Here is a 16515-nt window from a genome sequence, read left to right on the forward strand (position 1 = left end):
TTTTACCTTTATTTTACTGTTTTGGTTACTGTTATACCGTGAATTGTGTTTGTTTGTAATGCTGAATGTGTAGTAACCTAAATTTTGATTTCTGCTGACTAAGTGCCTCTCCAAAAATAACTGTTTTTCTAAACTGATTCTTAGGCCTAAAGGTGATAAAAGTGACTGTGTGAACTGTAGCGTGACACACTACAACACGGACTGTGGGTGTGAGACAATAGCCAGCTGAACAATGTGTATCAGCCAGCCTAGGCCTAGGCCTATTTCGTATAGCCGTGAGTTTATGCTTTCATTTCGCTTGGCGAAAAATTATAAACGTATTCCTGAGCTTACTTACCAATACCTCAGAGATAATAAAATCCTCAAACACAAACGTTCTCGAAGAGGAGGAAGGAATATTCGGAGATGTATTGCAACTATAATTTCGCAAAGTCAAAGAAACTACAATAAAAGCGATGATAATATTGTCCAGGATAGGTTGCCTAAAGTTCTAGTTAAAATAGTGAGAGAAGAGTATGCCTTTAATAAAAGAGCTAGACTTCCATCAATACTACTCACTAATGCTAACTCACTAGTTAATAAAATGGATGAATTTGAAATTGTAATGAAGAGAGAAAATATAGATATCGCTATTATCACTGAAACTTGGTTTACTAACGATGTACCTAGTGATTCTGGAAAATTTAAATTAAGTGAATATGAAGTATACCGTAAAGATCGGGCAAACAAAAAAGGAGGTGGTGTAGCAGTATACATTCGTAATCATATAGAATCTGCAAGCATTACTGAAGCTGTGATACCCGAAGATCTTGAGGTGGTGTGGATCCAGGTTAAAGTACCATCTTGTATTGGATCAATACTATGTATATGCGCTGTGTATTACCCTCCGAGGTGCAACCATGCAATGCTGCTTTCTGACCACATTGTGACAACAGTGGATAAGATTCGAGGAACACATAATAAAGCAGCATTTATTATACTAGGCGACTTCAATGAATTTGATACTGATGAGTTAGAAAACCATCTCTTACTTAAACAAGTCGTTCTTTTCCCAACTCGCAAACAAAATTGCCTTGACAAAATTGTCACTGATGTTGATAATGTCTACGAAACACCCATAAAGCACAGTCCATTGGGCAAGAGTGACCACTGTGTTATCATTTGGAAGCCTTTAAATCAAATTCGCAAGCCTACCTCAAAAGCCTTGATCACAAGGCCATTCAGAGAATCTTGTATTCGATCGATGGGCCAATGGATAACTCAGGAATCATGGGAGGAGGTGTATTTGGCAGAATCAGGAGAGAAAATGGCAGAAATCCTTGAAAATATACTAAAACAAAAATATGAAGAACATTTTCCGCAAAAAGTAATTCGACGACGAAATAATGAAAAGCCGTGGATGAACTATCGCATACATAAATTGATTGATGAGCGACAAAAGGCATATAGATCTAATAATATAAATTTATGGCGAAGCCTAAGAAACAAAGTAAAGTATGAAATTAACAAAGCTAAAGAGAAACATTATAAGGATAATATAGAAGGACTAAAAAATGCACAACCCGGTAAATGGAATAAAAAAATTAAAAACATTACAGGATATAACAATAAGTCAGACAATGTTAAATTAAATAATTATGGTGAATCTGTTGAAGAACAGGCTGAACAAATTAATGAACATTTCTCAAGAGTATGTTGCCAGCTTCCACCACTCAGATTGGAAACACTTCCCTCGTACTTGCCTACAAAACCACCCCCCAAAATATACCATGGAGAAATTTGGAAGAGTTTAAACAAATTAAACTCCAATAAATCTGGCCACCCAGATGATATTCCGGTGAAACTCATTAAGCTGTTTTCTTTTGAAATAGCACAACCCCTGTTTTTAATCTTTAATACCTGTCTAAACGAAGGGGTGTTTCCAACTGTGTGGAAGACCGCATCAATTGTACCAGTACCTAAAGTTAAAAAACCGACAATGGTTGGCCAATTACGACCTATTTCACTAACTAAAATATTGGGTAGAGTATTTGAATCATTCCTAGCGGGATGGTTAAAAACGGATTTCGAACCAGTATTGGATTGTAAACAGTATGGTAACGTGAGAGGAACTAGTACAACACATTACTTAGTAGATATGTTGAATACGGTTATATCCAATATTGATGTGCCAGGGACCTACGCCACATTATGTACAGTTGATTTCACAACTGCGTTTGATAGGATAAACCATAATGTTGCTATTTCAAAGATGATAGAATCTGGTGTTAGACCGTCGATAATTCCAACGATTAGCAGTTTTCTGATGAATCGCACCCAGTGTGTGAAATTTAAGGGACATTGTTCTGGACTAAGAACTATAACGTGTGGGGTCCCCCAGGGTACCAAACTGGGACCCAGCATATTTACTGTTATGGTGAATGATGCGGGTAACACCACTGATAATCGTTGGAAATTTGTGGATGATCTAACACTGGGAGAAATAATTAATATAAAAAATAATAGTACAGCATCAGAACTTCAATCTCATTTAGATTCCTTGAGTTGTTGGTGTAAACAAAATGACATGCTACCCAAGCCTTCGAAGTGCCATGTTATTAATATAAATTTTATGAAATCCCAAATAAACTATCCCCAATTTACTATAAGTGGTGAAAAAATTGATACTGTACATAGTATGAAATTATTAGGTCTTGAGCTACAAGACAATTTAGGTTGGGATATCCAAATCAAAAGTATTATCTCTAGAGCAAGTAGAAGAATGTTTCTTCTTTATGTATTGAGAGGCTATAGTGCACCTATTGGTGACATGTTAAGTATTTATCAACTCTATATTCGACCGCTGACTGAGTATGCATGTGTTGTTTGGCACTCTAGCATTACAAAACATCAGACCAATGAAATTGAGAGGTTGCAAAAGCGAGCGTGCAAAATTATACTTGGCCAGGACTATGAGAGCTATGATACGGCACTTACTCAACTTAAAATTACCAGCCTTGCTGAACGTAGAGAAAAATTAACATTAAAATTTGGAGAAGGTATCCTTAAGTCAGAGAGACATCGTAATATGCTGCCTGCTGAAAGACCTAATATATCTAGATTACGTAACCCCAATAGATTTACATTACCTAAAATAAAAACTAACCGATATAAAAATTCAACGATTCCCTATATTATAAACAAATTAAATTCCTCCTGTGAAAAATTAAAGTAAAAAAAATATATAATGAATGATTGTGCAATATTACCGCCTAAAATAATCAAATGAAGAGCGCTGCAGACAACGTTTAATATTAATATATACTGTAAATTTTTTTTTTTTTAAATTTTCTTTTTTGTATTTGTATTTTCCGAAATTTAATATATTTTTGTAGATTTTTAATGTTGTGAATATTTTAGTGAATAATTGTGCAATATTGCCACCTATACTAAAAGATAATAATAATAATCAAATAAAGAACAGTGCAGATAGGTTTTAGTATATTATAATGTAAATTTTTCGTTTTTTTAAATAAAAGTGCAATTGTATTTTCCAAAATTTTGTATATATTTTAAGATTCTTAATATTTTAAATTTTAGTGAATAATTGTGAAATTTTGTAATTGTATTTTCCGAATTTATTATTGTAGTTTTTATAGATTTCATTTCAATATTTTTTATTGTAATACAAACGTTATTAGCTATGTGCTATTGTTTTTGTAATTTTATATATACCGTAATAAATAAATAAATACCAAACTGTTTAAAATAGAGCTGCAAGGTCCCCGAAAATGACATCTATTATTTTTTCAAACAACATGCATAAGAATCTTCAGTACCCCACCGTGCTTGTGGCTGAGCAAAGACAATTTTTAAAAATAGAGCTGCATAGGTTCCCGCCCGAAAAAAAAGGCACTTTACATGATTTGAAATTATATGAAACAAAGTATATAAGACTCACCAGGACAATAGAGCTTGTCCCCGGAAAGTGCACCTATTCATTGAAATATGAAATTAAATATTAAGTCTCCAGTACTAGCCCACCATATTTGGGGCAGAGCTAATAATGAAAAAGAGCCCAGAATTGCACTTATACTTATTACTATACATAATCACCTATGATAATTATGATTATGTTAAAATTTCAACTATCCAGATGCGACTTCAACATTTTAGGCGGAGTTTTCTACTTTAAAAACTCGACTTCGTATATGCTTAAGGCCTAGCCCGGCGGCGGAATTAGTCTAAGCTTCGAAATTGGTCTGGAAATCGGCATCTTTGCAAATGTTCTATATTTGATCTTATTTTACTCTCCATTAACCCCATACAAAAACCATCGGAGACAAACTATCTGTTTAAAACATGTTTATTCTGGGACGGTGCGGCCATACACACCAACTACCATAAACGTTTATACATAATTATAACATATTACAATACAATATCTTGCATGAATCGGACATTTCGCTACCAATGTAGCAACATTGATGAACAAAATGAAAATTCAACTGTGTGGCGTGTTGACCGCGAATGACTAACAATACCATTCCCACTACACCTGCACAAACTCATTTGCATAACAACGAACGGCATACCAAACTACGGTGAGACATACATTCTCTTCTAAACACGTAACGAAGATAATTAATTCCTTTTTTAACATTAAAATTGAGGGCGCTAAACATAAAATTTACGAGATCAAATACATGTAGTGAAAGCCAAAAAAAAAGTAAAAAAAATGTGCTCTCCCTGCCTCAGCACTAAGGCCCTGCCACAGCCTTGGGGTCGTTTCCACCACATCATCACCAGATGCATTGCTAGTGCCTTCTCAAAATGTGTGGTGGAAAGGGGGACGTATAATTCTGTGAACCCCAAACACAGTGGTCGCATACCTTTAACTCTATTCCACCGACCAGCGTGGGAATCGAACCCACGACATACGTGTTGTCAACACGACGCTCAGTCGCCTGAGCTAACTGGTCATTTTGGTTTTAAGAAGGTTAATATGGTATTTATGACGTATTGATGAATTACGTAATACACGTATGAATAGACTATTATCAGCCCTTCAGTCATGTACTACTTTGTAGCGGAACGGGTAATGCTCAGGTTTGAGTGCTCTCAGCATTGGGTTCAAACCTCTATAGATTTTTTTTTTTTTTTTTTTTTTTTTTTTATTGAAAATAAATATTGTTTTTGAAAGTGAGATATTTTGAGGGTTGTAAATGTCAGGCCTAAACAAGTGGACCTTTTTTAAAATCAGAAACAAAGTTGCATGGCATTATTTTTCATTAAATAGACTGCCTTAAAACCTCGAAAAGAAGCCCATGTGCTTCTTCATTTTTAATACTCTTGGGTGGGCTTCTTTTCCACCTGGAGTTCTTTTCGAGATTACTTTTGCAAACTAAAAGAGGGGAGCTGCTGGGTTCCCGTCCGGAAAATGTTATTTACATGATTCGAACAATCTTCTACTGTAAAGATTAACAGCATCAAAATTTAACAGTGTGGCGTGTTGACCGCGAATGACTAACATACCATCTTCCCCATAATACACCTGCACAAACTCATTTGCATAACAACCACGGCATACCAAACTGTTTAAAATAGAGCTGCAAGGTCCCCGAAAATGACATCTATTATTTTTTCAAACAACATGCATAAGAATCTTCAGTACCCCACTGTGCTTGTGGCTGAGCAAAGACAATTTTTAAAAATAGAGCTGCATAGGTTCCCACCCGAAAAAAAAGGCACTTTACATGATTTGAAATTATATGAAACAAAGTATATAAGACTCACCAGGACAATAGAGCTTGTCCCCGGAAAGTGCACCTATTCATTGAAATATGAAATTAAATATTAAGTCTCCAGTACTAGCCCACCATATTTGGGGCAGAGCTAATAATGAAAAAGAGCTCAGAATTGCACTTATACTTATTACTATACATAATCACCTATGATAATTATGATTATGTTAAAATTTCAACTATCCAGATGCGACTTCAAAATTTTAGGCGGAGTTTTCTACTTTAAAAACTCGAATTCGTATATGCTTAAGGCCTAGCCCGGCGGCGGAATTATTCTAAGCTTCGAAATTGGTCTGGAAATCGGCATCTTTGCAAATGTTCTATATTTGATCTTATTTCACTCTCCATTAACCCCATACAAAAACCATCGGAGACAAACTATCTGTTTAAAACATGTTTATTCTGGGACGGTGCGGCCATACACACCAACTACCATAAACGTTTATACATAATTATAACATATTACAATACAATATCTTGAATGAATCGGACATTTCGCTACCAATGTAGCAACATTGATGAACAAAATGAAAATTCAACTGTGTGGCGTGTTGACCGCGAATGACTAACAATACCATTCCCACTACACCTGCACAAACTCATTTGCATAACAACGAACGGCATACCAAACTACGGTGAGACATACATTCTCTTCTAAACACGTAACGAAGATAATTAATTCCTTTTTTAACATTAAAATTGAGGGCGCTAAACATAAAATTTACGAGATCAAATACATGTAGCGAAAGCCAAAAAAAAAGTAAAAAATGTGCTCTCCCTGCCTCAGCACTAAGGCCCTGCCACAGCCTTGGGGTCGTTTCCACCACATCATCACCAGATGCATTGCTAGTGCCTTCTCAAGATGTGTGGTGGAAAGGGGGACGTATAATTCTGTGAACCCCAAACACAGTGGTCGCATACCTTTAACTCTATTCCACCGACCAGCGTGGGAATCGAACCCACGACATACGTGTTGTCAACACGACGCTCAGTCGCCTGAGCTAACTGGTCATTTTGGTTTTAAAAAGGTTAATATGGTATTTATGACGTATTGATGAATTACGTAATACACGTATGAATAGACTATTATCAGCTGTTCAGTCATGTACTACTTTGTAGCGTAACGGGTAATGCTCAGGTTTGAGTGCTGTCAGCATTGGGTTTAAACCTCTATAGATTTTTTTTATTTTTTTTTTATTGAAAATAAATATTGTTTTTGAAAGTGAGATATTTTGAGGGTTGTAAATGTCAGGCCTAAACAAGTGGACCTTTTTTAAAATCAGAAACAAAGTTGCATGGCATTATTTTTCATTAAAATAGACTGCCCTAAAACCTCGAAAAGAAGCCCATGTGCTCCTTAATTTTTAGTACTCTTGGGTGGGCTTCTTTTCCACATGGATTTCTTTTCGAGATTACTTTTGCAAACTAAAAGAGGGGAGCTGCTGGGTTCCCGCCCGGAAAATGTTATTTACATGATTCGAACAATCTTCTACTGTAAAGATTAACAGCATCAAAATTTAACAGTGTGGCACACACAGCCAAAAAAAATGTTTTTCTTAAGCTTGGTTCCCACTAGGACGCAACGTAAGGACGTCAACGCAACACAAGCGTTGACCAATGACAAACGACAGTTCGAATAATTCATCGCTTGTGATTGGTCAACTCACTTAAGTTGCGTCTACGTCCTTGCGTTGCGTCCTAATGCTTGGTTCCCACTAGAGACGCAACACAAGGACGTAACGCAACGTAAGTAAATTGACCAATCACAAACGATGGATTATTCGAACTGTCGCTTGTCATTGGTTAAGCGTGGTTTCCACTAGCGACGCAACGCAAGGACGTAACGCAACGCAAGTGAATTGACCAATCACAAGCGATGGCTCAAGCTTGGTTCCCACTAGAACGTAACGCAAGGACGTAAACGCAACGCAAGCGTTTTAACCAATGACAAGCGAAGTTATAGACAGTTAGCAATCACAAGCGAATAAGCCATCGCTTGTGATGTCAATTCACTTGCGCTGCGTTACGTCCTTGTGTTGCGTCGCTAGTGGGAACCACGTGCCATTTCCGGCCATATAGAGGTGTCATACAACAGATTGCATTTTCAAAACATCCTGGATCAGCCCCTGAAGTTTTAAACTTTGACAACACTGATCCCACTTATTTTTCCTTCGTATTTTTTATTTTTATAAGAATAATTTTAAAACCTCGGACGAAGAAAAAAACACCACCGCAAACCAAGAAAAGATACTTTCCACCAACGTACATCTTTGGTAGGCTACCACAATATCAAAGATAGTGTATCTTTCATGAGGTCACACAATATCCAATTTTTTAGTATACTGCCCTCTATAAAAACATAATGTGTATCCAAGATGGCTGCGCACAGTAGAATTGTATGTCCTGAAATCAAAGTTATTCTATTTTAAATATTGAATAATCTAATTTGTATTTTTTTGCAAATTCCGGCGCATATAGTAAAATAATATATTTCTTAAATGGCTGTAGCATCTATTTCCAGAAATATACCAAAGGGAGACAGGTTATTTGTTCTTTTAAATTCTTTGCCTAACTATGGTATTGGCAGAGTATTTACCCGAACAACTTGGGCGCACAAGTATCCAAATGAGCCTAGCTATATTCGAATAACCAGTGTTACATTTAACCCTGAAAGGTGGCCTGTAAGTACTGTTAATTTGTTTTTTAAGGGCCGTCTAGGCTATCTGCTTTCACTAGTGGCGTCCGGGTTGTTTAATTAAAATATTTTACAACTCCCTGATGAAACAGTAGGAGAATAAAGTACTTAACTGTACACTGTAAATGAAATGTGTATTAAGATGTTTAGGGCAGGGGTATATTATATTTTATTTCGCTACGGTGATCGTTCGAGATCACATGAGATCCTGTTGCGCACGCGCACGTCAGTTCGTTGCATACGCACAAAATCAGAAGTCTTCGACATTGGATATCTAAAGAAAAATTGATTATTTTGTAAGAAATACACGTCATATTATCTATCAAGCATTGTTTCGTTATGGACAACTTATCACTTGGTAAGAGGGATAACGAACAATCAAGAAAAATAGTAGAAGTAGGGCTTGAGAGCTCAGAAACTTCGACAGGTTTCGCCGACCCTGCGGGGCCAGGCGTGCTAATTAATAGCGGGAATAATACCGCGCCCGCTGGGCCGGTAACTATGAAGCATAGTAGTGGAAAGCGTAGGAAGGTCGCCCCGTCCGGGCCGGCTGCTCCCGCTGATGTATCAGTAGCTTCCCAGCAGGGGAAACTGATACATGATTCTAAACATAAATCCACTAAATCAAAACAAAAACCTGTCTCAGAAACACCTACGGTTGATAACCGTCTTGACAAAATTGAACATTTTATGAGAGAGTCTCGTCAGGAAAACAGTGAACTACGGGAGATGTTGGAAACAGTATTGCTAGAACGTACTAGGCCTACTAGGCCTAGTGATGAATATGATGATGATCAAGGTCAGTACATAGAATCAGAATATAAAACTCACCAACAGAATGATGTTGCAAGTGGGTACATCAATAACGATATATCTGACTCTGAAGAAGTGGTTGACCTAGAGAGTTTGGGCCAGTGCCAAGAAAAGGATAAACAAACCGAAAAGTTAGGGTTTGCTAAACGTTTTGCCACTCTTATTGAGGAGGGAAAACCTCTGCAAGAATTTCAAGCAGATAGTGTAAACTATATGATCACAACTCCGCTCGAAGAGAAATACATGACAGAAATTTGTCAAAAGTATCCCAAACCAATAAACTGTCAGAATCTTCTTGTACCAAGGGTAAATCCATTGATATGGGAAAACTTGACACCAAATGTACGAAATCTGGATTTGAAGATCCAGAAATGCCAGAAACCCCTTGTCAAAGGACTTGTGGCCTTTTTGAGATCAGCTGATGAATTGCCAACTCTAACTAAGACACAGGAAGATAGCGTGGCTTTATTAGCGAGCGCACACTTTGAACTAAATCAGTTGCGAAAGGAGCTGATCAAACCTGATCTTAATGCTCGATACACTCATCTCTGTAAAACACGAGTAAAGACAACTGAATGGTTGTTTGGCAATAACCTTCACAAGGCAGTAAAAGAATTAGAGGAAGAACAGAAAACCGTGGGCGTTATGAAAAACCGCCAGGGGCAATATAGGTCACATCGGTTCACACCATATCAGAATTCAGGCTCTATTGCTAATAGGAGGTCTTATCAAAACCGTTCGATAAACACAGGCTGGTCAGCAAGCCGTAGTAGATCACACCTGTCTTTTTTAGGGCAAGGTTACAAAAATCAGTATCCCCAACACCAGAAACCTGCACTGTCGATGAGAAATCCCAGGTACAAACGGGGAAGATATGCTGCCTCCACTCAGCCGTTGGGAAAGCGGCAGTTCAATCAGAACTAAAACAATCTTCTCCAGTATCAAACCTAAACCAAGTAAGTAACGGTTCCTCCTCTCGATTAAATGTTACTGAAACTAAACATACAGGAGGTCAATTGGTACACAATAAAGCAGTTTTGGCTCCATATTACCAGAGATATTAATATCCTGAGTATTGTAAATGGTTATGAATTAGAATTTGAATCATCAGAACCACCAATCCAAGCCTATATACCAAGGCCTTACAAACTCAATCATGAGGAAACAAAGGCAGTAACCAATGAAATCAATCGCCTTTTGCAAATTGGTGTGATTGAACACTCAAATCCTGAGAATGGTGAATTTTTATCAAATATTTTTACCAGACGAAAGAAAGATGGCGGATATCGTATGATCCTCGACCTATCTCAATTAAACAAATTCATAAAATATTACCATTTCAAGATGGACTGTTTTGATACAGCCATGAAATTCATAACAAAAGACTCTGAGATGCATATTATTCAATTTCTATTGCAAAACACCATAGAAAATATTTAAAATTTAGATGGAATGATGATCTATGGCAATTCTGTTGTTTGCCCAATGGACTCTCTTCAGGTCCACGCATATTCACTAAACTCCTAAAACCACCATTAGCAACTATGAGAAGTTGTGGACATACTGTTATTGCCTACATTGATGATACAATTATAATTGCTAAGAATAAAAAAGCTGCCCACGAAGCAGTTAAACAAACAGCAGAACTATTTTCTAACTTGGGGTTTGCCATACATCCATCTAAATCTGTAATTGAGCCAGTGAGGGAAATAAAATTTCTTGGATTTGTAATAAACTCTCGCACCATGAAAATAAGCCTCACAAAAGAAAAGGCCCAAGAAATATGTAATCAATGTATATCGCTAAATACAAAAATTAGGCCCACTATTCGTTCTGTCTCATCGGTTATAGGTAAGCTCGTTGCAGCTTTTCCGGGTGTTCAATATGGACCATTACATTACCGTGGGCTTGAAAAAGACAAAATCTATGCACTGAGACTAAACACGGGCCACTTTGATAGAAAAATGGCCATCACACAAACCGCTAAAAGGGAACTAAAATGGTGGATTGAAAATGCTAAATCGGCAACAAAGAAAATAGATCATGGGGTACCCTCTGTGAACCTAACTAGTGATGCTTCGGGCCTCGGATGGGGTGCGTCAAACGGTTCTATTCACATAGGAGGGAGATGGAATTCCAAGGAAATAGAAAAAATCAAGTCAAATGAAATAAACTATCTAGAAAGGCTGCATTGTTTGCACTAAAAGCCTTTTGTGTAAATAGTTCAAATAGCCATGTTTTGATAAAAATTGACAATACCACTGCAGTGGTGTATATAAATAACATGGGAGGAATAAAATCACAGGCTTGCAATGCTATGGCAAAAGAGATTTGGGAATGGTGCATACCCAGAGACATATTTGTCACTGCTCAATACATACCTGGAATTCTAAATGTTATTGCTGATACAAAATCTAGGAAGTTTAATGACCAAATAGAATGGGAACTTGATAGGGCAGTTTTCCAAAAACTGTGTATACAGTATGGAAAACCTGACATAGATTTGTTTGCATCGCGCCTCAATGCTCAAGTGAGAAAATTTGTATCATGGAAACCAGACCCAAACGCAATTGCTATTGATGCGTTTACACTTCATTGGGGAAAAACGTTTTTCTATGCATTTCCCCCATTTTGCCTCATTGCAAGGTGCCTTCGAAAAATAGAGGTGGAAGAATCGGATGGGTTTATGATAGTCCCACGATGGCCTTCACAACCCTGGTTTGCTAAGCTACTCTCATTATTAATTGAAGAGCCAATAATACTTCCATCCGGGAAAAATATAATTACTCAACCGGTTTCCGGTCGAGAACACCCACTTTACAAACGATTATATCTTATGTGTTGCAGGTTGTCGGGGAAATCTTCAAAGACAATGGCTTTTCAGCAGAGACTACCAACATCTTATTATCATCATGGCGAGAATCAACCAGAAAACAATACTCCATATATTATATGTTAACAAATGGCTGGAATTTTCGCATCAACGACAGATTAATTCTATGCAGACCACTGTCGTAAACATTCTGGATTTTTTGACTGCACTATATCCTACGTTAGGATATAGTGCTCTCAACACCGCAAAAGCTGCGTTGTCATCGTTTGTGACCCTCAAAGATGGCACTCCGTTAGGCACTCATCCTTTAATTTGCAAATTTATGAAAGGCGTCTTTAACCTGAAACCGCCTGCACCTCGCTATAACACTACATGGGATGTAAAACCAGTACTTAACCTTATAAGGAAACAGTCTCCAGTTGAATCTCTCAACCTTCGAGATTTGACCCTAAAAACATGCATGCTGGTAGCACGTCAACAAACACTACATTTGCTAAACATAGACACTATGCAAGTGACGACGTCGTCGGTAAATTTCAAAATAAATGAATTATTGAAACAGAACAGACCAGGGAAGCCGACAGGTTGCTATCTCAATATCAAGAAATATCTACCAGACCCTAATATTTGTGTTTACACTGCGTTGGTAGAATACATTGACCGCACGAAAGACCTTCGCAATGGTGAAGAGTATTTATTTATAAGCTATAAAAAACCTTATAAGAGAGTTTCAACTGACACTATAGCACGATGGATTAAATGCGAGATGCAAATTGCAGGAATTGATGTTACACAATTTAAACCTCACTCAACTAGGTCGGCAGCAGTTTCAAAAGTAAAACGATCTATGCTTCCGGTCTCTGATATTTTGCAACATGTGGGTTGGAACAGTGAAAAAACATTTCGATCATATTACGATAAACCCATTCGAGAAGATGGTTGTAACTTTGCTCTCGCACTAATGAAAGAATAAATGTTAATTACCATAACTAACAAGCGAGCACACTTTATTGAGTTAGTTTATAAAATGTTATAACTGTAGTACAGTTACATGTTGTGTTGAGTTTAATATCCCATGATGGGAATGTTATACACAGAGAAATTGAAGTTGCTACAAAACGTTTATTTAAAATGGCTAACATGTTCCTCTAAATGCTAAGGTACTTCATAGCAAGTTGGAGTAGGCCTATAGGTTGTTAAAAGTGTTTATTGCAATATACAAATTGTGTTTGGGATTAAGTTTGAAATCCCACGTTGGGAAGTTATACCCAGCAATCAAAATGTTCTTTAAATAATAAATATCAATGTTATTTAATTACATGCGTCGTTATTATTTACCCAAACAAACTGGTCGTTGAGGCCAGAGTTTCTTTAAACTCTCATGTGATCTCGAACGATCACCGTAGCGAAATAAAATAAGAAGATTAAACGAGAACTTACCTGTTCGAAGTTTGATCTTTATTTTATGAGGTAGGTGTAAGTGAGAGATAACATGCCCTCCACTCCCTACCCTAAAATTAACTGAGCTTTAATAATGGAAGACAGCTCCAATATGTTATAAACTTGATTATTGAATTTCGCTCCACTTGGTCAGAAATTCCATACGGATGCAACTCTGGCCTCATGTTGAAGACTGACGTGCGCGTGCGCAACGGGATCTCATGTTATCTCTCACTTACACCTACCTCATAAAATAAAGATCAAACTTCGAACAGGTAAGTTCTCGTTTAATCTTCTTATTATCATTTATAATAAAATAAATGATCACTTATCTTTATTATTCTTCTTTCTGTAAAGATTTTTTGTAACTAACAGTTATCTCAAAAAGTTCAATGTCTATAATGGCAATGATTACCAACATTTCACAATATCTTTTTAATAATTGATACTTATTTATTATTTCAGCGTGATCACTCATCATGATCCGTGATTTATACACCATTTTGTGAAATCACATTATCGATCATATCTCCATAACTTGTCATCACATATCAATAAAATTCACTATACATAAACTTTAGGTCAAGGAGGGTAAAAATATTAGAAAATAAAAACATATGCTTTAATGTTCATGTAGGGTCATGTGAGTGAAACCACGCATTACAAATTTAGAGCATGTCATTTAGGCCACTTGCATGTTTAAAAAAATGACTGCACAAAAATATGTTTTTTGCATGTGCAATACTTCCTTACTACTCACCTTCCTTAGTACGTACATTCACCGAATTTGAATCCATTCCAACCTAAAATAGTGCTTTACGAGCACGTCAAAAATGACAAAATGTGCACATTAATTGCACAAAAGTGTTAAAAATGGTAAAAAAAAATCTTAAAATGAAATTAACTCTTCAGAATGAAAGATGACCCCAAATGTTTTTATAACTTATTACCTAAAGCCAATGAGTTGTAGATATGAATTCATTTACACATTTGACATACAAAGTGTTTCAAAACTGTCATTTTCATGTTTGATTCTGATAACGTCATCATACCAAAAAATGTGCATATTTGGGTCCCTTAAATTCACCTATACTACACTGTATATAGATACAGTACTGTATTATTCTATATGACACATAATATTAAAGACACCTTTCCTACGTTTTTTAGATCTAATTTAAGATCACAAACTATATTTAATGTAAAAATAATACTATATGGTCCTATTGCGATAACTTATTTCGTCTTTAAATGGTTAAAAATGTGAAAAATAAGTCGATTCGAATAATTATAGCAGCCCGCTATAAATCCCAAAATGCATTGCACGCGGATTGATATTTTTGTTTTTCTTCTGTAATTCACCTACTTTTAGATCGATCGTGAGGCCAAAACAAATGGAAGACTCCTAACTTTTCAGCGAAAATACCGGGTTTTCCCCAATTTGTATCAACGGAGTCTGGCAAAAATAGAAAGACAATTAATGCAGCAACTATACAACGTCAGGCTAGGTATATAGCTAGCGTATGATGTTCGTACGTTACCGATGTTTACCAGCTAGGCCTACAAAACTAAGCCTAGCTAGGCTAGGCCTAAAGATCGTCCACGAGAGGTCAGTCGCCGCGAGCTATTTGGTAGTGCATTGTTTCTCACTTTTTATCATAATTTACCATAAAACGTACATTTAAGACAAGGAATGACCTGGTTTAATGTTTTTAAAGTAATATGTATTATTTTTACAAAACGTCACAAATTGTAGGGAAGGTGTCTTTAATAAACACAATTTAGCACTATAAGCACATGCATAAAATCATTACTTATAATTCATGAATTCTAGTTAATATTGTTTTCTTTAAATTAAAGGAATTAAATGGTGGAGAGGTGTGGGGCATTCCAACATGGAGAGGTACAGTATCTTTCATTCATGAACATGTGTCTGTTCACAGGCTATGCTTACGACGATCTATACATAGAGGGTTCTGTGATGTTTGATGTACTAACAGATAATCCCACTTTTGTAAACAAGTCAAATGGCTGGTGCAACTGAAAGCAGCTCAGGATTACCACAATGTTAGACCAGACTGGGATCGAGACCAATTGTCTTAAACAAATTGAAATGGCTTTACTGACCATTTTACTAGAGAGGTTTTTTTTTATGTTTCGAGGGTAGATCATTGTAAGCATAGCCATATTACCATACGATTCATTGCTACCACTTCGTTTTATCTTTACTCCAAGTAATTGTTCTGACTAGTTGAAACCATAGTTATTAATGTAAAGCATTTGATTATTCCTATATTTGTAATTATTTTTTTTACCCAAATTAGGATACAGTAGAGATGGCCTACAAGTAAAGATTTCTTCATGGTTTAAATCTGAATGGAAAGTTATTAGGAAAAGTGAAGAAGAGGAGTTTTGTGCTTATACACCAAAGGAAGAAGATTTTCATGCTGTGCCCAATTCTATACCACTGCCTCCGTTACTTAGGACCATGACGAAAGAAAAGATGGAAAAAGAAGGAAATGTGACAGAAGAGAAGCTGAACCTAAAGTTGACAATTAACCGCACTTATGTGAATCGAGCATACCAACAAATACCTGAATTATGAACAAGTTTTTTTAGGAGTAATAAAAATTGTCAAGTTTTAGAAAAACACCCAATTTTGCGCATCCAGTCTAAAAACAAATATATATGGAAATATCCTGTAGAAACTGGATATGCTAAGACCTTTTTTTACTGAAAGTTTTTAAATAAATAAATTCTTCATCTTTGCAGCAGTTTAGGTCTAATTTACATCAATTTATTTGTTATTGTATAATTTTTGTCCTGCATCATTACTGACTAATAAATTGAATTGGTTTTTCAGAATAAGAAATATTTAGGATTATCATTTTGTCAATATTAATTCTCAAGGCAATTATTTTCTCATAGCATGGGGTGGATTTACCCAAATA

General features: G+C 36.3%; 3 protein-coding genes across 3 annotated transcripts; all 3 read left to right on the plus strand.

Annotated features, from left to right (window-relative positions):
* Positions 1-8152: 8152 nt before the first annotated feature.
* Positions 8153-16436, plus strand: LOC144850871 (small ribosomal subunit protein mS34-like). The gene is made up of 3 exons (XM_078708365.1): positions 8153-8464; positions 15425-15467; positions 15889-16436. Exons 1-3 carry the CDS (start codon positions 8282-8284, stop codon positions 16167-16169), a joined length of 507 nt encoding a protein of 168 aa, XP_078564491.1. The 5' UTR covers positions 8153-8281; the 3' UTR covers positions 16170-16436.
* Positions 8980-11469, plus strand: LOC144850377 (uncharacterized). The gene has a single exon (XM_078707653.1). It carries the CDS (start codon positions 8980-8982, stop codon positions 10213-10215), a length of 1236 nt encoding a protein of 411 aa, XP_078563779.1. The 3' UTR covers positions 10216-11469.
* LOC144850379 (uncharacterized) lies at positions 11576-13251 on the plus strand. The gene is made up of 2 exons (XM_078707654.1): positions 11576-11765; positions 12139-13251. Exons 1-2 carry the CDS (start codon positions 11576-11578, stop codon positions 13095-13097), a joined length of 1149 nt encoding a protein of 382 aa, XP_078563780.1. The 3' UTR covers positions 13098-13251.
* Positions 16437-16515: the final 79 nt, after the last annotated feature.

Source organism: Antedon bifida, chromosome 8 (genome assembly GCF_963402885.1).
Source record: "Antedon bifida chromosome 8, ecAntBifi1.1, whole genome shotgun sequence".
Classification (NCBI taxonomy): domain Eukaryota; kingdom Metazoa; phylum Echinodermata; class Crinoidea; order Comatulida; family Antedonidae; genus Antedon; species Antedon bifida.

What these genes read in the sequence shown, in the direction of transcription:
- LOC144850871 (XM_078708365.1), top strand. Translation starts at nt 8,282, where the DNA reads ATGGCTGTAGCATCTATTTCCAGAAATATACCAAAGGGAGACAGGTTA. An exon ending in TTAACCCTGAAAGGTGGCCT is followed by an intron (nt 8,465 to 15,424) that starts GTAAGTACTGTT and finishes TTTAAATTAAAG; the next exon opens with GAATTAAATGGTGGAGAGGT. An exon ending in GGGCATTCCAACATGGAGAG is followed by an intron (nt 15,468 to 15,888) that starts GTACAGTATCTT and finishes TACCCAAATTAG; the next exon opens with GATACAGTAGAGATGGCCTA.
- LOC144850377 (XM_078707653.1), top strand. Translation starts at nt 8,980, where the DNA reads ATGAAGCATAGTAGTGGAAAGCGTAGGAAGGTCGCCCCGTCCGGGCCG.
- LOC144850379 (XM_078707654.1), top strand. Translation starts at nt 11,576, where the DNA reads ATGGGAGGAATAAAATCACAGGCTTGCAATGCTATGGCAAAAGAGATT. An exon ending in GGCAGTTTTCCAAAAACTGT is followed by an intron (nt 11,766 to 12,138) that starts GTATACAGTATG and finishes TATGTGTTGCAG; the next exon opens with GTTGTCGGGGAAATCTTCAA.